At 36.4% G+C, this 21,543-nt stretch overlaps 1 protein-coding gene across 5 annotated transcripts in view; it reads left to right on the forward strand.

Annotated features, from left to right (window-relative positions):
- VGLL3 (vestigial like family member 3) overlaps nt 1-21,320 on the forward strand; it is a 56,976-nt gene extending 35,656 nt beyond the window's left edge. The window contains exons 4-5 of one of the 5 annotated variants that reach the window (XR_009213365.1): nt 6,111-6,318; nt 21,094-21,139. Coding sequence is in view for 3 of the 5 variants with exons in the window: in XM_058438184.1 (XP_058294167.1) it covers nt 6,111-6,147; nt 21,094-21,124 (68 nt within the window). In the remaining 2 variants the exon portion in view is untranslated. Of the gene's footprint in view, nt 1-6,110; nt 6,319-6,943; nt 7,061-10,686; nt 10,970-21,093 lie in introns of those variants that run through there. The other 4 variants (XR_009213364.1, XM_058438184.1, XM_058438185.1 and 1 more) reach the window with 4 other exon arrangements.
- The last annotated feature ends 223 nt before the right edge of the window (nt 21,321-21,543 follow it).

Consider the following 21,543-nt stretch of genomic DNA (forward strand, 5'->3'; position numbering starts at 1 on the left):
TGGATCATGGCACAACTTCCCGGGTTCATGCCATTCTCCTGCCTCAGCCTCTCCGAGTAGCTGGGACTACAGGCGCCCGCCACCACGCCCGGCTAATTTTTTGTATTTTTTAGTAGAGACGGGGTTTCACCGTGGTCTCGATCTCCTGACCTCGTGATCCGCCCGCCTCGGCCTCCCAAAGTGCTGGGATTACAAGCGTGAGCCACTGCGCCCGGCCTACACAGATCTTATTTAGAAATTCTTAACTAGTACTTAAAGTGATTGCCCCAGGGCTCAGACAAACAAATGCAATTGTATGATCATTAACAATGATAATTTCATAAAGCAATAGAAAATAGTATGACTGTCTCTCGCACCTTTTTGTGATCATATGTCAATGTGTCAGTGTTAGCTGTCAAGTTGCTGGTGAAGTTTGGATATTTTGATGTAGTATCTGACACAGTGTTGTATATATTTAACTTTGTAATAAGTATTTCTTATCTTTACTAAAGGATAGATGAAAAGGGAGATCTATTTTTAAATACAGAAATGTTACCAGGTTCTTATAGTCTAATAGTAAGCATTCTAATCCACATGGTTTCTTGACTTTTAATATGTATGAAATGAGAAGTTTACACTTACCCATATAAATGCTATCTTTACTTTTAGGTCTTCAAAGTTTCTACACACACTTTAAGGCTTTATGTTCCTATTTATGTTCTTTTTTTTTTAATCAACAGCATGTTTCCCATTGTATGGTTACCTCTTTTATCTCCCGCAATAAAATTAATTGAAAGCATATTCAACTTACTTAAAGAGCCGTGATCAGTGGTGTCGTCAAATGACTATGCTTTCTCAGAAGTACAGCCTGTTTATTTAGTGGGTTTTGACTCTGACGAAAAAACAGTACCTAAAACTCAGCTGTATATTAGTGTAACATTTTTTGTTACCCAATGTTTATTTATTATTTCTAATGGTAGAAGACTTACCCTCATCAATTATGTTTATTCTTAGTTCAATCCACTGGCAGCTCCATTATTCTCAGTTTAAAACAAAATCCCATTTGAATTGAAAGCTCTTCTCAGATTCTTTCCTCATTTTTTTCCTTGGAGTTGCCTCTGTTCCTAGAAAGTTATTCACATCACAAAAACTGTCCAGTTGATAGTTGTTGTCTGCTTTTTGGTTCTGTCTTTTCATTCTTATCCTGGACTGCTGTTTCCAATATACCCTCCTCCTCTAATCTGTTTCTCCAGCCATTCTGTATAAATATTCTTTCTAATGTTCTTTCTAATAATGGCCTACTCAACGTGGCCTATTTGAAGTCAGTTCCTAGTGTTTGTGATCCCTCCAAGATGCTCATCTGGGGACGGGCCATGCTATTTCTTCTGCTGTGGGATACCCACATCACAGCTAACACTGACAGGACCCCAGAATTCTCACTGAACTGTCTCCTATACCATTTGTGGGGAGCATAGGCAAGCTTTAACACTTTTTTGGGGGAAAAAACAGGGTTTGAGGGAAACTAAAGAGGGGGAAGTCTCTAGGCTGTTCATGCTCAGACCTACCATGTTGCCATTTCTATTTTCTTATTTCTATAGCATTTTACAAGAGGTAGATCTGTGAAGCTGCTGCCTCCCTGAATCTCAGTTAGAAAATGAGTCATGATGCCTTGTTATATACAGTCAGTGCTATGATCTGAATCACTACATCTCTCCCAAATTCATATGTTGAAATCCTAGCCCCCAGGTACTGGTATTAGAAGGCTGGCCCTTTGGGAGGTGATTAGGTCATGGGGGTAGAGCTTTCATGAATATAAATCATGCCCTTATAAAAGAGATCTGAGAGAGATCTCAGGTGATCACACAGTAGAAGGCACTCTCTGTGAACCAGAAAGCAGGCTCTCACCAGATACCAAATCTGCTGGTACCTTGATCTTAGATTTCCCAGCCTTCAGATCTGTGGTAAATAAGATTTGGTTATTGATAAGCTATCTAGTTTATGATATTTTGGTATAGCAGCCCAAATGGAATAAGACTATTTAGAATCTTCAAATTTTTAAGGAAAATCATGTTCTCAGCCTCTTCCTTGACCAAGACTTCTCATTTACCCATATCCAAAGGTTTTTTGTTGTTGTCGTTTATTTTTTGTTGTGGTGGTGGTGGGTGTTTTTTTTTCTTTCTTTCTTTCTTTTTTTTTGTATGTTTCTATTTCCTTTGCTCTCATCTTGGCTCTGAATATTTTTTTTTCCTTTTCTTTTGGTGGTTAGGCAGTAGTGGTGTTGGAACTGAAGTAAGGAAATGGGTCTAAGGACTCTCAATTTCTTTCAGGCTTTTGTCCTAATTGAATTTCAAACTCAGACTTTGGAGTAAACAATTGATATCTTTGTTTCTTCGTTCATTTTTGACAACCACCTCAAGAGCCAACTGACCACCCTATGTTTTTAAAGTTCACACTGGAGAAGTCTGGCAGGGGGTGTGGTGGTTAAATTAAAGATACATATAGAGAGACATATCAGTTAAATATGACACATCCTATCGTACCATTGAAGTGGTCTTCATCAAAAGTGTAACAGACTACTACGTCATCATTTATGTCATCTTAGGAAAAATGTGACAAATGGAGAATTTTTAAAAAATCACTGAGGACTATTTTGTTAATCTTCATGTCAGTTCTGTTAAATCAGAGTGTTTCTAAGCAGTGTGAAAAGGAGTATAATAATCTATTAAGTTCTCCTTGAATTCATTTTGTGATAATTTTGACTTAGGCTACAGCCAGTGTAACTCATATAATGTAAACATGTATATTGTGGTTAAGACCGTTGACTCTGACATCAGACCACCTCTTTTAAAATCCTAGTTCTCTCACTTAATAATTGCATAAATTCTCTTGACTTAAATTTTCTCATTTGTAAAACGAATATTATTTTAGCATGATTAGGAGCATGAAGTATGATGTTTCATATAAAGCACTTAGCACCCCGCTTAATATAATCATTAAGGCCCTAAGAAAATGTTAGGTTACATCATTTTTGTGATTTTTTTTTTTTCCTTTCTACTGAAAAAATCTCACGGTCTGAACAATAGAACTGAAAGAAAATGGCTACCATAAAGAAGGTAAACAGATGTGATTTCAGACAGCCAGTGGGGAAATCTCAGGATATGTTATGAATTAATTTCAAGTAGGTTTGATTTGGGTAAGTGAGGAAGCAGAAAAGTCTTAGTAGGAGCAGAACCTGTAGCAGAGTGGATTTTGTTCTGGCAAGAAAAATCTTGGGAAATCCCAAATAAATGTAGACCACATAAGATTCATGGGTTAACAATTTTGCCCCCCTCCACCCTCGCTGGGAAAACTAAATGTACTTGTTGACTCTTAATCATTCCAATCTACCATTACCAGTTGCCTTAAAAAAAAAAAAAAAAAAAATCGTAGCCCTGCTTTTCTTTCTTTTTTTTTTTTTTTGAGATGGAGTCTCGCTCTGTCGCCCAGGCTGGAGTGCAGTGGCGTGATCTTGGCTCACTGCGAGCTCTGCCTCCCGGGTTCACGCCATTCTCCTGCCTCAGCCTCCCAAGTAGCTGGGACTACAGGCGCCCCCCACCATGCCCGGCTAATTTTTTGTATTTTTAGTAGAGACGGGGCTTCACCGTGTTAGCCAGGATGGTCTCGATCTCCTGACCTCGTGATCCGCCTGCCTCGGCCTCCCAAAATGCTGGGATTACAGCCATGAGCCACTGCTCCCGGCCAGCCCTGCTTTTCTTTTGCAACTTATTAGTAGGGTTTTTTGTTTGTAGTTGCTCATTTTCTTGTGCTTTACATATGCCTACTTTGAGATTTACAAATATGAATGCCTGGTAATTAAAGCAAAATTTTTTATGTTCCATCACCAAGAAGTTTAACCACAAGGAGCCATTAGATATCTGATACATTTTAGGCCACAGAGGAATTGACTTTTTAAGATTCGCATTGTAGAAATGCAGAGACATGGAAACAAAAAATTGAATATATGAATTTATAATGAGAGAATGACTTCTGTTATTCTGATTGGAAAATCTGGGGCGATCTTAAGTAATGAAATACTTGTCTGCAGCAAAAGGCTCACGTGATTTTGAAATAGTCATATGTCTTTGCAAAGCAAATAAGAAGTTGCCTTTATTTAAAAGCAAGAATAAGACAGGCAAACCACTTGATGATTACAACAGTATTCATGACTTGCAGTACTGACATTCTGTAGATTGATGCAGTCTTCAAGTGTGGAAATCCTGAGTCATACAGAAGATGAGATGTTTTAATAATTAAAAAAATATTTATATAATCAGCAGACTGTCAGTAAAGGTGGTTTAGATTACAAGAGTTACCCAACAGAGACTATGTCAGGTTGCAAATTGTTCTAACCAGAAAACCATTTGAAAATGAATAAAGCAAACTTAGATTGGATTGACATACCCCAGATCCTTTTATTTTTTTTCTCTCTCTCATTGTCCTCTTTTATCCTTCTCCTCCTCTTCTTTCGAAATGGGAAAGGAAAACTTGCTTCTTTATCAAGCATAATACCAGTATGCTTGTGGTAAAAAGAAAAAAAGTGGAGACAATCTTTTGGCATTCAGGAAGTGTTGTTTGTTCCCAGTACACAAATGCTACACAGTACACAGATTGTGACTTGTAATTTTATGAGATGCTTCTTTATCTCCTTCTATTTGTTCTTTTGCCCTTTGTGTAGTCCGTTTTGTAGACTGCCTTAATGTCTCCAAACACTAATTGTGTCCTATTTTGTAATGAAATCCATATTTTACAAAATTCTTTGACTAGTTGAGGGATAAGAAATGTTGTTTAATAATAGAAAAACTTTGAAACTAATTGGCTCATTTAGCTATTAAATTTCTGACATCCATTCTGGGTTTACAACAGTTTTAGATCAAAGACCAAGAAGACAACTTGAGATCCTTGCACCCACACAACAGCAACCTTGCTGCATTTCTACCCACATGTTTAAAGAGTTTTGCTTCATGTTTTGTTATTTAGTTTTAAACAACATAAAAGCACCTATTATTCTGTGTTTTTACTCTTCCAAACAATTATACTTCAGGTACAAAAACAAAGGGAACTAAAACAGGTGACAGATTTATTAACTAACTTTATTTAGGTAATCATTTCACAATATATAAGTTCATCAAAGTATCTTGTTATACACCTTAAATGTATACAATTTTAATTTTCAATTATACTTCAGTGAAGCTGGAAAGAAAAAAAAACAAAATAAAAGTAACTTCGAGTAGGTACAAACTGAGGTGCTATGTCAATTGCCCATATCAGAAATTAGTCAATTAACTGTATTAGACACAGATAAAAGTCACATTTCCCGTTTTCTCTTTGGTAAACTTCTTACTGATTTTAGCTTTGAGTTTGAATTAATCTATGTCCTATTAATCAACGTATACCTTCCTTTTGTCACTATTTTTAACTTCTAAATTTTAATTTTTGCTATCTGGTATGATTTTTTAAATTCACTTTACATACTTTTTGGAGGAAGGTAAGATAAAGTAAGTAAATTAATAAATAGAATATGGGTCTGGACTGTTAGTTATGAACCAACTATATTTATTTTACTGACAATAGTAGACTCAGTTTTTAGCCATCTAATCGCTCACATAGTTTATAGTAATCCCATTGTGCAGTACATTTCAAAATAACACAGAATTTATTTATCACATTAGTCTAAAAGAATAATTTTGATTGTTACTGAAAGTATTAATTGAAGCACTGCATAAATGCTCCAAAGATTATTTATGTCTTTTTTCTCCCAATATCACCTCCATTTGAAATTACAAATGTTTCATTTTTGCTATTTACTATTCACTCATACTCCAAGCAAATAAAAAATATAGCAAATAATTTGTATTGTATAAATAGCACTGTCCTGGTCTTGTGTTTTTGTCACATACTGTGTTAGTTGGTTTTTTGAAAATTGTGAGCTCCAGCACAGAATTTGCTTAGAGATCATGATGTCTTCAGGTCAGAACTCACAGTTGCCTGGATTATCTTTTTGGTTTCTGTATCCGATGTACTGCAGATTATGCTAATTTTTGGTACCATATGTATTAATGTTCTTTATTTTTCCCCATTGTCATTTGTTCCAGGTCTACAGCATCAGGACAAGAGTAAGGAATCACCATGGTACTGAAACACACAATCTTAGTGAGTTAAGTTGCAGCATAAATCCAAGGGCCCACTGGGAAAAGATACTGTCGGGATTTTCCATTCAGCAATAGGACATGAAAAGGCATGGAAGGAGAAGACAAAGTGTCACGCAGTTGACTGGTTTTCGGCCTTTCTTGAGAAAGCAAAGTGGGTCCTAGACATTGAAGAAAAGCATTTTTGTTTGTTTATTTCCTCATCTGAGCCTTTGCCAACTGTGCGACTCTCTCCTTTTGTTATCTTGCTTTTATCAATATATAGCTAAGTTTTTGTTTCATTTTGATGTTTTTTTTAGCCAACCACCTTGTCAGGAAAGGATGAACCACACATTAAAATGTTCATTCTTTCAGGAATACAAGTTTGTAGCTCTATGTGCATCTATTTTTGTAGAAATACAAAAAGTTTGGGTTAGCATTGATGGGCTATTTTTGAGGGATGTATTTTTTTTTAATATTGTAAAAATTGTTGAGTTCTGTTTAAAGAACTTGCTCTCAGAGAAGCACTGGCAAAAATGTTTAAAATGCTTATCTCTAAGATGTCTATTATATGCTCTGTCTGTGCTTTCTAGGTTACCTCAAATGTTTTGTTTTTTCCTTTTTACAAAAGTAGCTATATCGTAGTCAAACCAATGCAGTATTGTTTTTACATTGAATCTCAGTAAAGACTTAATTCCATGCTAGCTCAATTAGTTTTGAATTATATGTATAGCTTGAAAAGTTTTTTTTAATGACTGTACTAAAAAAATGATATTTTATTGCTTTGATTTCTCCCAAAGAATAACTTGGAGGTTGACTAATAAGAAAGTTGGCATAAACTTTCAATCAGATGAAGAGTTTGCCTAGAGGAGACTAATTCTCTTTCTAGCCCATCCAAATTTGACAAATGGAACCAGAGGTTATACACAACTACAAGGAAAAAAATGCATTTAACCATGCTACCTATGAGTGCCAGTGACTTATTTCACTTGTTTCTAATTATTCATTCATGGCAATTTAAAAAGTCGTATTTTAAGTGAGATTTCTTTTTCCTGAAGAGCATCTGAAGGAACAATATCTGGGACGGTACTAGAGAAATTACAAAGCCCGAGCTCTTTCTTATAATGCCACCTATCACTGTAAGCTAAAACAAACAAACAAACAAACAAACAGTTCTATATATAATAGTTTCAACACAGAACTTAAGTCTCTTTTTTTGTTTATTTAAATCTGGCTTTACTTCATTGAATTCCTTTTTAGAAAGAAATTTAGGCCAAAATAAAGTGTATATTAGGTTTTAAATTTATGCCACAATTTAAAAATAAAACCAGAGGTTATATACAATTTAAATTGGGCTAAAAAAAAATTTGAGGGTTTAACTTGATATAGCTCTCAGGATCTAAATAAAGTTGAAATTATCATTAAGACACTGCTAGGAGAAGATTAAGATTATGAAAGTAGCAGTTATTGATACTGTTAGGACTTCAAAGGCAAAGTTCATTTCTTCCATCAACTGCTTCCAGAGACATCATGTTAAAAAGTTAGTGTATTAGAGAAGTTTTTTAGCTTCATAAAGCGGTTTTTTCAAATTTCTCCCATTTTTCTCTCCACCCACATAAAATAGTATGTTCAGCGAAATGCCACTTTCTATCTTTAATTGTTCGTATCATATATGCGAACTTTTTAGACATGAACATGGCATGTTCAACTAGGCAGAGTTCTCATAGATAATTTTCAAATATTTTCCTTGGCTGTAATTTATGTATTCATTTATATCCTGTCCATCTTTTGAGTTTCAGATCTATATACTCTCTTGTACTCTCATCACTCCGCACTTTGCTGTTTCTCACCTAGACTCTCTTTTACACAATATGCACAGTTTTACCAATGTGGGGTCCAAATTTAAGATACCTTCCACTCACTAATAACATGAACTTATATTTCCTGGGAGTAGCCAGGTTAAATTTTCTATACTTTGGTCCATAATTTGATTTGATATGATCGTTTCATTTATAATTTGCCCAAATACATGGAGCACAAAATTTAGTGAATTTATAAATCTGGATTTGCCTTGTGTCCTTCTGAGTTTTCAAAGGCACGTATTCAACAGTTCCCATGTGATGACTCACAGGGTTATTTGCCTCATCCATATCCACCTTCAGAATACATTAACTTCCTTTGTAATTTATTTGAAAGTAGTGTTATACTCAACCTCATTCAGATCATTCAGTTGGATTTTCCCAATGAAGAGGAAAAGGAAAGTAGTTACTCCTAGCTCCATTTCTTATTTTCCACCAAATTTAATTGAAGGGCATTAATTAGATGTCTTCACCGTGAATTTAGATTTTGCTCTGTGTCTCTCCTGGTAACTGTCAGATAAAAAAAGTTATTGGCTCTGAGGACCCGAGAAATGTTGGGAGCCTGGTTTCTGCTGTACACAGGGAAGATTTGTAAGTGAGCTCTCTCTTTGAAAACAGGACCCAGGCTGGGCACAGTGGCTCATGCCTGTAATCCTAGTATTATAGGAGGCAGAGACTCGGGAGGATTGCTTGAGCCCAGGAGTTCAAGATCGGCCTAGGCAACATAGGGAGACCCTATCCTTACAAAAAATTTCTGAAAAATTACCTGGGCATTACGGTGCACACCTGTTGTCCCAGCTACTCTGGAGGCTGAGTCGGGAGGATCGTTTGAGCCTGGGAGTTTGAGTTTGCAGCTTGCAGTGAGCTGTGATTGCACCACTGTACTCCAGCTTGGGCAACAGAGCAAGATCCTGTCTCAAAAAGAAAAAGGAAAAAGCAAACAGGACCTAGGTGTTTGGGGTACACTGCCACCCAGGGAGTGGATCAAAAATATACATGGAAAGAGAAGGAGCATGCCTCCATAATTGTCTTCTAGGACCCTATTGCTGTTAGAAGTCCTAAAAGAGGATGGGTTGTAATTTAGCATAATATTCTGAATTCATTCCAAGTTTAAAATCCTGTCATTCTCTGGCTCTTCTTTTCTCACATCAAAATGATGCTGTTGGACTTAGAGCCTTCTGAACTGTTTTATTGAAGGCTACTATCTGCCTCCACAATTTTATTAAAACCTCTCCACCTTTAGACAAAGGTGACTTTTGTCTGATTTTACAAATCAGATTTTATTCAAGCTTTCTAAATATCTGTGAACTAGACCCTAGAAAATTGTCTCATTTATTTTAAATAGAATCTATGCTTCCACCAGTAAACCATCGGGAGCTAAGAAACAACATAATGTAGACAAATCAGGAACCTAACAGATTATTTTGTCTCTCATTATTAATTTGAAAGAGCCTCTAAACTTTTGAGAAATCAATGTGTCTTCTTAAGAAAGTTAAGCACCCTCTCTTAACTTTCCCCTCTATTTGCTCTCCTTTCTCTTTCTTCTCAAGAGTGTTTATATTATTTTGTTAAGCAAAAATGGCCAAGATTGCTCTAAAATTTGCAAAATGAGGAGTGGATTGCAAATAATTGGGGATTTATTTCTTTAACTTTTTAAGACTTTTTAAAAAACCCAAATTCTAAGCACTGACATGAAAGTTGCCTTTGAGAAGCTTGTTATTCATTATACAAAAAGTATTTGCCCATTCCTATTCTGAGATTTGCAGAATATGTCACCCTGTCTAGCTTTTGAGTTTGCTATCTGGTTTAATGTTGTATGTATAATTTAAAGTGGAAATCAGAAACTGTTTCAAGAACCTGTATTCTATCCCTTACTGAGTGTCCCTTCTTTAAATAGTGTTTGCTGAATTAAGCCGATGGGGGCAGTGGCATTAAGTGGTGGAAAAAGGAAAGTATATATGTTAGAGTTTTGACTGAGGGATAAATAGAAAGCAGAATGAATTAATGGAAAAGAACTTGGCTGTTAGGCCATTCTCTAAATTCTAGTTTAGCCACAAGTTTATGTGTGGTTTGGGGCTTCATTTATTTATCTCATGAGTAAAATGGGATAATAGACAGGCTCTGGAAGTTGGAAATCACATACATACACACACACACACATACACACACACACACACACACACACACGATCAATCATCTGGCTCATATTAGATGTTCAATAAATAACAGCTACTACAGATGACTATCAAGTTGAATAAGTAGTTCATTAAATTGAGCTCCCAAAGGTCTCTTCTCTTCACATCCATATCCGTTTCTGCAGCAATCAAATAGATACATGATTGTTTTTCTGTAAGAAATTACTGCAAAGAGAATCTTTTTCTCCTACTAACTGTTCCTTCTACCTGGAATAGGAGATAAATGTACATTTCTTAATTAGCTGACTTTTTAGAGTGTCATTTCTGAAGGAAAAATAAATTAACCTTATAGTGGCACGTAGGTCCAATTCAGTTTTCCTACATGTTCCAAAATTTTATTTAAATGAGTGTGTCCAAAATTGTGAGGACAGTGTCATTCATTCACCATAGTTTATATTTTTAGTTATATACCGAACTTCCTTGGCACCTAGGATAAGAACATTTCTTTTGAAGTTATCCAATTTTTTTTTATTTTTACTTGACTTGAAGGAAAGTTGCAAAATATGGTGGAAAAATCTTCCGCATTAAAAGGGGGAAAAAAACACAACCGTTTACGATCTCAGTCAGCAGATTTACTCTACTGAAGGGAAAAGAGAAACAACCTTATTGGAAGCAGATGTTGACACTGTGTCAGTTACTGAAGATGGAAGGAGTTCACTTGAGCCATTGCAGTTACAAAGGGGTATTGATGGCAGTTCGAATTCCTGATTGATCACCTTTGCAGCCAACGGAAAGACAGCAGAAACTGTATGGGATCAGAAATGAAATCAACCTGCCAGTTTAATGGAGAGGCTCCTAGAAACTCATTTTTTTCTTTCCTGTAAGATAAAAGACATCTTTTAGAATAAGAAAGACTTGTTTGAGAGAGAAATTACAGTTTATTCTCTGAAAATATTTAAAGTGCAAAGTGCCCTTTAAATCTATTACTAAAGCGTTAAAACTATTACTAAAATCATTATAGAAAAATTAGGCAAAAATTTTAGCCTAACTTTCAACATCCATTCAAAAACGGATGTTGAAAACAAATATATAACCTATAAAAAAGTGAATGGCTCTGGCAAGTGGGGGCATGGGTGGTACCTATAAGGAAACCTCAGTCTCAGTAACTTCAAAATGTTACTTTCCGTGGTAACTTGGTCATGGAGATTGGTCACAGCACAGACATTTAGAATTTTTTAGCAGGTATTTTTTTCTTTTGAATCTTGTAGTGCTCTCTGGGAATTGCACCATGTACACTTTTACAGCCTATAGAAATTGTCGTTATTGTTAAAGTATCGCAACTTTTCTATTTCTTGTATTGTCTATTGTGCTTTTTTGTTTAAAAATACTTTTGTAGTTTTAAAGTATTGATCAAAGTAGTATTCTCTTGAAGTTGTAGTCAGTTTGATTTGATCCAATAAGTTTTTCTGAATCTCCTTTTTAAGTTCCAAGAAATTCTATTATAAATAAGTGTACTTTTACCAATTCCGCTGTATAAGCAAACAGACACCTTTTAGAAAAGGGTGAGTAATCACCAATTTGTTTTTTTTTAAAAAAAAACAATTTCTAGACTACTAAATTTGACATAAGAATAATTCTTTTAAAGTGCAAGATACTTTAATTAGTTTTTTTGGTATATGCATAAGATGTGAACTTTCCTATTGATATCTCTTTATATTAATAGAGATGTACATTTCTTTCTATGCTGTGGCTAGAGCAAAAGTTAATGATGATTATTTACACAATTGATTTAATTTCTTAGGATATGTACAATATTGAATATTATATCTGATTTAAAAACACTATTCCATACATTTTTTTCAGGAGATAAAACATAGGGAAAGGTTTTCATGTGAATTCTTTGTATCACTTTAAAGTACATATATTTAAAGGGAAGATATGGATACAATTTGTTTTTATTATATAAATCTAGGTAAGGTGAAATGCTTTCGTGAACAAAAATACAGTGTAGTGAATTTTATATTTGTCCCTTGATTAGGTAAACTGAAAACTAACAATAGAAATATTATTTTACTGCATTGAAATACCGTGAAATTTCAGACTTGTTGGTTCTACAAGCAGTTGTGCTACCTTAATTTTGTGTTTCCAGAAATAAACATTAACCTTAGTTATGCTGTCATTCTTGATTAATAAAAAAAGTATAATCCATAAAACTTCTGGCTTTATAAGATAATTATAAAATTATATATTTTTTCTGTTTTTGTGGGGTTGGGAAAACATTTTCTTGTTTCTATTCACTCTTCAAATGCAGGTCTCATAATATGTGTCAATGATATAAGATGATGGAAGACTTTGTAATAAAAACATATGTCATTGTCTTCAATTTGTTCAATAAATAATTTAATGTGAATTCAATGTTTGTATTTTAACATAGCATTTGGATTTGGTCTGCAGTTCTTGAGAATTTAAAGCTCTTTTTGTTTCCTCCTTATTCAATTAAGCATCTTATAAATATTTTGGAAATTACAACATCTTAGGTATTATTAATTAAGAAGTTAATTTCTAGAGCCAAGAAGTCTATATGTTACAGCAAGGAATAGATTATAAAACACATGTTTATAATGGAAAAGTAAATGAAATGGGGTCTATTAATTACATAACAGCAAGAGTCTTGAGAATTTTATAATACAATGCTTCTAAGCATATTGGTTGACCAAGGTGTATTTTATTGTTTTTACATTTGTTGACAGGGATTCTGCCATAAGTAGTATGAAAAAACAAACAAAAACTTTTCTACAATTGATTAACATTGAAAAGAGAATTCGAAGACTTTGTATTCTGAAGAAAGCTAGAGTTTCTCTACGTGGGCCCTCAATTTTCTTTTCTTTTTTTTTTTTTTGAGACGGAGTCTCGCTCTGTCGCCCAGGCTGGAGTGCAGTGGCACAATCTTGGCTCACTGCAAGCTCCGCCTCCCGGGTTCACGCCATTCTCCTGCCTCAGCCTCTCCGAGTAGCTGGGACTACAGGCGCCCGCCACCACGCCCGGCTAATTTTTTGTATTTTTTAGTGGAGACGGGGTTTCACCGTGGTCTCGATCTCCTGACCTTGTGATCCGCCCGCCTCGGCCTCCCAAAGTGCTGGGATTACAAGCGTGAGCCACTGCGCCCGGCCCGTGGGCCCTCAATTTTCTTATTACACGTATCTTTAATGTGAAAGTACTAAAGTCTGAAAATCAGCATTTAAATAATACACTTTCCAGCATTACAGATGAAATAATTTGGCACAGGCTTTTTGACTGTCCACCATATTTAGAATGTGGTGTCAAAATGAGCTTTTTAGAACTGCTGTAAAATATTACTACATTACTACAATGATAATGGCTTAAAACAACAAAAATTTATTATCTTACAGCTCTGTCCGTCAGACATTCAGCAAAGATCTTAGTCTTGGTGGGCTACAGAATGTAGGAGGCATTTCCTGGATGCTTCCAAGAAAGAATCTTGCTGTTCCCTGCTTCTAGAGTCCTTTGCTTAGCTTCCTTCCATCTTCAAATCCAGCAACCTGGTCCAGACCTTCTCACATGGCATCACTGACTTTCTCTTCTTCCTCTCCCTTACATATTTAAGGACTCATGTGATTACAATAGCTGCATCTGTATAATTCAGAATAATCTCTTCATCTCAAGGTTTTTGTTTGTTCTGTTTTGTTTTTTTGTTTTGTTTTGTTTTGTTTTGATGGAGTCTTGCTGTGTCGTCAGGCTGGAGTGCAGTGGCGCGACCTCGGCTCACTCCAACCTCCGCCTCCCGGGTTCAAAGGATTCTCCTGCCTCAGCCTCCCGAGTCTACAGATACATGCTACCACACAGAGCTAATATTTTGTATTTTAGTAGAGACGGGATTTCACCATGTTGGCCAGGATGGTCTCCATTTCCTGACCTCGTGATCCGCCCGCCTTGGCCTCCCAAAGTGCTGGGATTACAGGCATGAGCCACTGCGCCCGGTTCAAGGTTCTTAATTACATCTTTAAAGTCCCTTTTTCCATGTACAGTAACATTCAATGGTTCTGGGGATTAGGACTTGGAGCCATTATTCTACCTACAACCATTAGTATTGGACTTCCGTCATTTTCTGTCACTCTTGTGATCAAGAAAGACTATTTCACTGGGAGTAGCAAGTCATAATGTTTGCGTTGGCATTTGTGTGGGGGTTTATCTTCATGCATTAAATAATTGCATGTAAAGAAAATTCCTGTCACTATTTCAAATGTTTCATGTAGTTATTATAGTGCTTCAGAATCCAAAGGGTTATGTGTTACTTATGTAAGATGAGCAGTCTAGGGGGTGGAGAGCAGGTCATCCAGTGCAGATTCTTCCTAGCTGAAGTGTGTTTTCTCTGGGGACAACCAAGTACGATTTAATTGTTTTGCTTCCTTTTTTGGGAACTTAGGCCCATCTTGTGATGTCCTAAGTCTCCAAGCATCTTATTTGACCTGCTTATACACATTTGACTAAATAGCTAAATATGACCACATTGACATGGTAAAGCTTTAACACTTTTGTCCAGATTGAATCACTCCATCTGCTATCAGTTAAGCAGTGGAAAACTGTTATGGAAAAGCAAACATGTTTTGATAGATTTAATGTGTAAAGAGGGTATCCATCCTCTGGAATGCTGCTGATCAATAAATGAGCTGCAGGACTTTCTTCGAAACAACACTCAAGCACAACTGTTTTACTTTCCATACCAAGTTTGGCTGTGACTGAATGAAGAACACCAGCATTGATCTTTGCTTTGCACTTGTACAAGAGACTATTTGCAGAGAGCCAAATATAGCAACAGAGGATTTAATATCTTGCCAAAAAATACAAAATCTGTTCCCCTTTAAGCATGACACTCTATCCTTTCTTGTGGATCTTGCTAAAAGGAAAATATAGCTTTAAACTCCCCTATTTCTTGTGTTGAAAGCTTACGAATCTTTTTCAAATGAGCTGTGTATGGTTTTGTGGTGTTTTATGTTTCCAAAAGAAAATGGCTACATGAAAAATCTGTCCCGTGTTATCATTTTTCTTACAAAAAATACTTCTGGTTATGGCTGTATTAATTAATTTGATTGTGATAATGATTACACAATGTTTACCTATATCAAATCATCATATCGTATACCTTAAATACATACAACTTTAATTTGTCAATTATAACTCCGTAAGTCTGGGAAAATATCTTTAAGTCAAAGATTAGAGTCAACAGAAATAAAGAAAAATCATACTTTGATAGCTTCAGGACTAATCAAGGATCAATGGGTGACATGGTATCATGCTATGTGCCATTTTGTATTAAACAAATTACACCAACAATAAAAAAAATTGGCTTCGATCAACGAGGTTCTTTCTTTGTCTTAGAACACGGGTGCTTTGTTCTGAGTGTTGTCTGATGGGTAGGCAGATTAGTTTAGATTTCTCTATAATGTGGTTAATGACAATAACTCTTCTGCTCAGTTTATGATGCATATAAAGAATTTTGAAAATAGTCTTGCAAACTTCACCATGAAGTTTCTGCAGTGACAGCTTTACCAGACATCTCCGTGTGGGATTTTAAAACAAACACAAGGCTGTTTGGAAATACTTGGTATATGTAAATATGCAAAATATGCTGAACAGCGCTAACAGCTGTAGGGTGTACTCCCTCATCCTTAAGCAGAATATTTTGGTGGCAGTGTGGTTATTTTTTCCATCTTTGCTTTTAAGTACCCCCCCTCTTTTCTCCACCCACTCACCCATCTACAATCCACTCCAAAAGCACAAATTTAACACCCTTCCCCCTACTTCCACACTGCTTCCAAGAGAATCATTTTAGTAGATTCCCACTGGAAAAGGTGGGTGGTGGCTTGATGGAATGTTTCTGAGTTACACGATGTTGTAAAGCCTGAGCTTCGGGGACTTGCTTGGACTTGATCTGACATCAAGCTCACACACAGCCCAGACACTCTGCAGGCCAGATTCCAATAAGGCTGATCATTGCAAGAAGAGGAAAAGTCCTGTTGTGAGTGGCCTTCCAGCCATGATGATTCCAAAGATGGCAAAATAATCATTTTAAGTGTGTGCTATCAGGTTCTGTAACATCAAGGCACTCATCCTTTTATGAAAATAAGCATATGCCCTATTTTCATATGCCTTTCCTCAGAGCCCCAAAATGGAGGGAGAACACAAGAAAAGTTAAAATTCAAAGTTTCTTCTTATGGTATCTTGAGGAATTGAAGGTTTGAAGGAAAAAAAGTACCAAATATGAAGACAGAAGGCCCACATCCTGGACCATTTCCACTGGTGATTTGTTGATATCATTTAATCTTATATTTCTGTTTATCTGTCAAAGGAAGATCAAGTGAAATAAGAAATCTAAACTGATTTGGGAAAAATAAAGTGCTATACAAATACAAATAAATAGGAACCAATATTTAATGAAAGTCCTTGATCTATCATGAATATTACATGAATTCATCCCAAGTGATTTTCACAAATAGCAATATGCAGATAGCATTATTTGGGAAGCTGTTAGCGATATAAAAATGGGGGTGGAGTTTCAGCAATGCTACTTAGAAGCTGTATATTTTGGATAATTTTCTTCACCTCTTCAAGTCACAGTGTGGTCATCTGTATGTAAAATGAAGATTTTTTTTTTTTTTTTTTGTGAGCTGGAGTCTAGCTCTGTCACCCAGGCTAGAGTGCAGTGGCTTGATCTCAGCTCACTGCAACCTCTGCCTCCTGAATTCAAGAGATTCTCCTGCCTCAGCCTCCCAAGTAGCTGGGATTACAGGCGCCTGCCACCATGCCTGGCTAATTTTTGTATTTTTAGTAGAGACTGGGTTTCACTGGACAGACTGGTCTCCAACTCCTGACCTCGTGATCTGCCCGCCTCAGCCTCCCAAAGTGCTGGGACTACAAGCGTGAGCCACTGTGCCTGGCCATAAAATGAAGATATTAAAGGAAACTACTTCACAGAGTTGTTACAGGAATTAAGTATTTAATTTACTTATCACTAAGTAAATACTGTTGTTTCTCTTTAATTAATCTAACTTTTCAGTAATTGAGGAAATCATCAGTTAAGTTCATTCCAAAGGGCATTGATATAATTTGGCTCTGAGTCCCCACTCAGATCTCATCTTGTAGCTCCCATAATTACCAAGAGTTGTGGAAGGTACCTGGTGAGAGATGATTGAATCATGGAGGCAGGTCTTTCCCTTGCTGTTCTTGTGATAGTGAATGAGTCTCACAAGATCTGATGGTTTTACAAAGGGGAGTTTCCCTGCACAAGCTCTCTCTTTGTATGCTGCCATCCATGTAAGATGTAACTTGCTCTTCCTTGCCTTCCACCATGATTATGAGGCCTCCCCAATCATGTGGAACTGTAAGTTCATTAAACCTCTTTCTTTTGTAAATTGCCCAGTCTCGGGTATGTCTTCATCAGCAGCATGAAAATGGACTAATACAGTAAATTGGTACCAGTAGAGTGGGGGCACTGCTGAAAAGATACCCAATAATGTGGAAGCAACTTTGGAGCTGGGTAACAGGCAGAGGTTGGAACAGTTTGGAGGGGGCAGAAGAAGACAGGAAAATATGGGAAAGTTTGGAACTTCCTAGATTTGTTGACTAGCTTTGATCAAAAGGCTGATAGTGATATGGACAATGAAATCCAAGATGAGATGGTCTCAGATGGAGAGAAGGAACTTGTTGGGAACTGGAGCAAAAGTGACACTTGTTATGTATTAGCAAAAAGATGAGGAATTTTGCCCTGCACTAGAGATTTGTGGAACTTTGAATTTGAGAGAGATGATTTAGAGTATCTGGTGGAATAAATTTGTAAGTAGCAAAGCATTCAAGAGGTTACTTGTGTGCTGTTAAAGGCATTCAGTTTTATTAGGGAAGCAGAGCATAAAAGTTCAGAATATTTGCAGCCTGACAATGTGATAGAAAAGGAAAATCAATTTTCTGAGGCGAAATTCAAGCCAGCTGCAGAAATTTGCATAAATAATAAGGTGCTGAAAGTTAATCCCCAAGCCAATGGGGAAAATGTCTCCAGCACATATCAGAGGTCTTCACGGCAGTCCCTCCCATCTCAGGAGGCTTAGGGGGAAAACATGGTCTTGTGGGCTGGGCCCAGGGTCCCTGTGCTGTGTGCAGCCTAAGGTCTTGGTGCATCCCAGCTGCTCTAGCGGTGGCTGAAAGGGCCCAACATAGAGGCTGGGCTGTGGCTTAAAGCTTTGGCAGCTTCCACATGAAGTTGAGCCTGCGAATGCACAGAAGTCAAGAACTGACGGTTGGGTAACTCCACCAGGGGAAAAAACACGACCTGCCAAGGTGCTTGCTGAAGGCAAAGGGAATACAGAATGGGTAGGTAGCAGAAGGTAGTCACCAATACCAGCTACGACCATGTGACCAGCTGCAGAAATGGGGACTGTAACTGTCATGAGTATTTCCTTCTCCTCCTGTTAGAAACATGTTTGTGCACGTATACACTTGCACTAGGAAAGTACCTTCATTTTATTTCCTTTTTCCTTTATCATGTGACGTAAGATTTATTGACTTCATATCAGCATTTAACTGTTGTTAACTTTATGTAATAGCATTTGGGTTAGGGATTGTTGCATTTCTGGTTGTATGAAGGAGAGTTGTATTATGTTAGGTGTAATTATGACCTTATTATTGTCTTTATTTGAAGTTATGTATGATTTCAGGAGATGTGTATGGGTTCAATTTGACAAGGGGTGGACTTGTGATATTAATACTGTCAACTTGAATGGATTGAAAGGTGCAAAGTATCGATCCTGGGTGTGTCTGTGAGGTGTTGCCAAAGGACTCCGTGTGTTGGGATATATATATATATATATAAATATATATGAAGATTATATTATATACATATTATATATATTATATTATAATATAATATATGTAATATATATTTATATTATATATATATATAATCTTCTCCTATAGATAACCTTGACTAATATAGTCACTCAGCTGTGAGTGACAGAGCCAGGATCCAAACCCAGATTTAGCCAAACAGGAAACTCAGAACTCCATACCACCCCCAAATTTTTGCTATTGTCACATCTGAATGTATTGGCTGTGAGAAGATTTTATAATCTCATAGCCAACTGGGATAAAAAGAGACAGTAGGAGAAGCTAAAAATGGCCAGAAAGGATAGGGTACTTTGGAAAAGTGAGGGAGAGTAGTGTGGCTTTCATGAATGAGAGTTATGTGAGACTTCAGAATCGTAGAACATTATTTGCCGCTTGGGGATACAGAATAAATTCATCTGACATATTCTTCTGGTCTCAAGGAATATGATTATTTCTTTACTCAAATCTCATTAAAATAGTGAATAGTGGATTGGAAGAATTATAGCTTCTTGATGTTGACATCTTATTTTTCATCTGAAACTGTCAAATCCCTAATCTCTTTAGGTGTTCAGCACTTGTTTTGTCTGCTAGAAAAAAAATCAAAAATACATTTTAGTCCTGAAAATTTTTTTTAATGAAGTACCCTCATTTCTCACACTTAGAGTATGTGTTTGGTCAAGACTTTAATAAACATGAAAAGAATAAATCATTTAAAAACACCTAACCTGCAGCTTCTGTGTCAGAAAACTGAGAGGCTGTAAGATTCTATCATCATCTTACTCCCCACTTGCCAGTTGTTTGACATGGGAAATGTACCCTTCCTCATTAGTAAAAAGGAGATGGCAATACCTACATTATAGGATAGATATGCAGATTAAATGGGATAATGTGTATGTGCCTGTTAAGTACTAGACTTCCCAGGAAGCTTAGAATTTTATGCATCAATTAGTATTGGCTCAAATTTACTAGGCATCTATAACGAAGAACTTTACAAAAGTCACCTCTTGGAATCCTCAGAACAACTTTTCAAGGCGGGTTTCCTTATTTTCACATTAGAAATGAGAAGCTGATTTGCAGGGATTTTAAATAACATGACAAAACAGAATCAGGATTAAAAGTCCAGTTGTGAAATTTCACAGCTCATGTATTTTCCACTACACCAAGCTCCATCTCAATCTACTATACAATTAATATTGAGTGCCTAGTGTTTGCTCACATTCACATACAAAATACAAGTAAGGCAGAAGTCTAGAGATCCTATTACAGGTAACTGAAAGCCTGGTTTTTAAAGTGCTTATACCACAAACTAGCTGTACTCTGCACTACTGTCTTACTTTCTTAAAATTGAATTATGAGACTGACACATCATAATAAGTAATTGGAAAATCTAGTCCAATTTCTGCATCGAAATTCAGATTACTGTGAACTATAATCCCCATTTCCTTCTTTCTCTAAACTCATGAAAATAAAGCAGGAGTAATCATCCTACCCCCAGAACTTGTGTGAGTGTGTGTGAATGTGTGTGTGAGTGTGTGTGTGTGAATGTGTATGTGTGTGTGTGTGAGTGTGTGTGTGAATATGTGTGAGTGTGTGTGTGTATCATTTTTTTCCTCTTTATTTAGACTTTCTGTAGGGTCAACTATACGTGGTAAAAATATTAATAGAAGTAAAACAAAGTAGTGATTTCAATCCCTAGAAGTCCTGATTTGAATTCATATGGATGTTTAATCCATTTCCCTTGTCAATGTTGACAGTGAATATGGTGTCTGTATTGACTATTTGTAATAGGCTAAACCACTCTCTCTGATCAGGTAGTGCACATTCATAAAAACGAGTCTCAGAAATGCCAGCTTTTTCATGGAAATATTTTTAGATGCAACCACTGCATCTTGCTCTCTGCTATACTTTTGGACCTGTGAGGCTTCTAAACTTGTCCATGTTGCCTGGCCCCATGACAGTTCTCTTAGACTTGTCAAAAGAATTCAGTTTCTCTGATGTGGAACTTTTTATTGCGTGTCCCAGAAAAGATTTTTACCTGTTTTTATTTCTTTATTCTACTAGGTCTTTGCTACCCCAGCCCTGCGAAACTTAGGCTGCTAGAGCGAGCCAGGAACAGGCTTTCCCTCTGAGATCTAAAAGGATTAGCTTGGAAACTTAATCACCTGGATCCAGGATTTGTGGGGCCTGAGACTTATGAAAGCTGGGGGGAGGATGACGTTTTAAGGAAAAGAATACAAAATGAATACTAAGTTATGTACATAAGCAAAGACTGAAAATGAGAAATCACAGTGGACAAATTTTGAAAAGTAAATAAATGCCATAGAACACAAAATTCAGAAAAAACGTATATTTTCATTAATTACTTGCTTAAAGATGCATACGTGATGCACTGCGTTTCTAATGACTAGTTTTAATCCTCTGCGCATTTTAAACCTGTTTTTTATTTTTTATTTTTCACTAAACTCTTGTGCTTGCTGATAGAACACTGATAGGATATGTTCATAGAGAGAG

Source organism: Hylobates moloch, unplaced genomic scaffold (assembly GCF_009828535.3).
Source record: "Hylobates moloch isolate HMO894 unplaced genomic scaffold, HMol_V3 SCAFFOLD_4, whole genome shotgun sequence".
NCBI lineage: Eukaryota > Metazoa > Chordata > Mammalia > Primates > Hylobatidae > Hylobates > Hylobates moloch.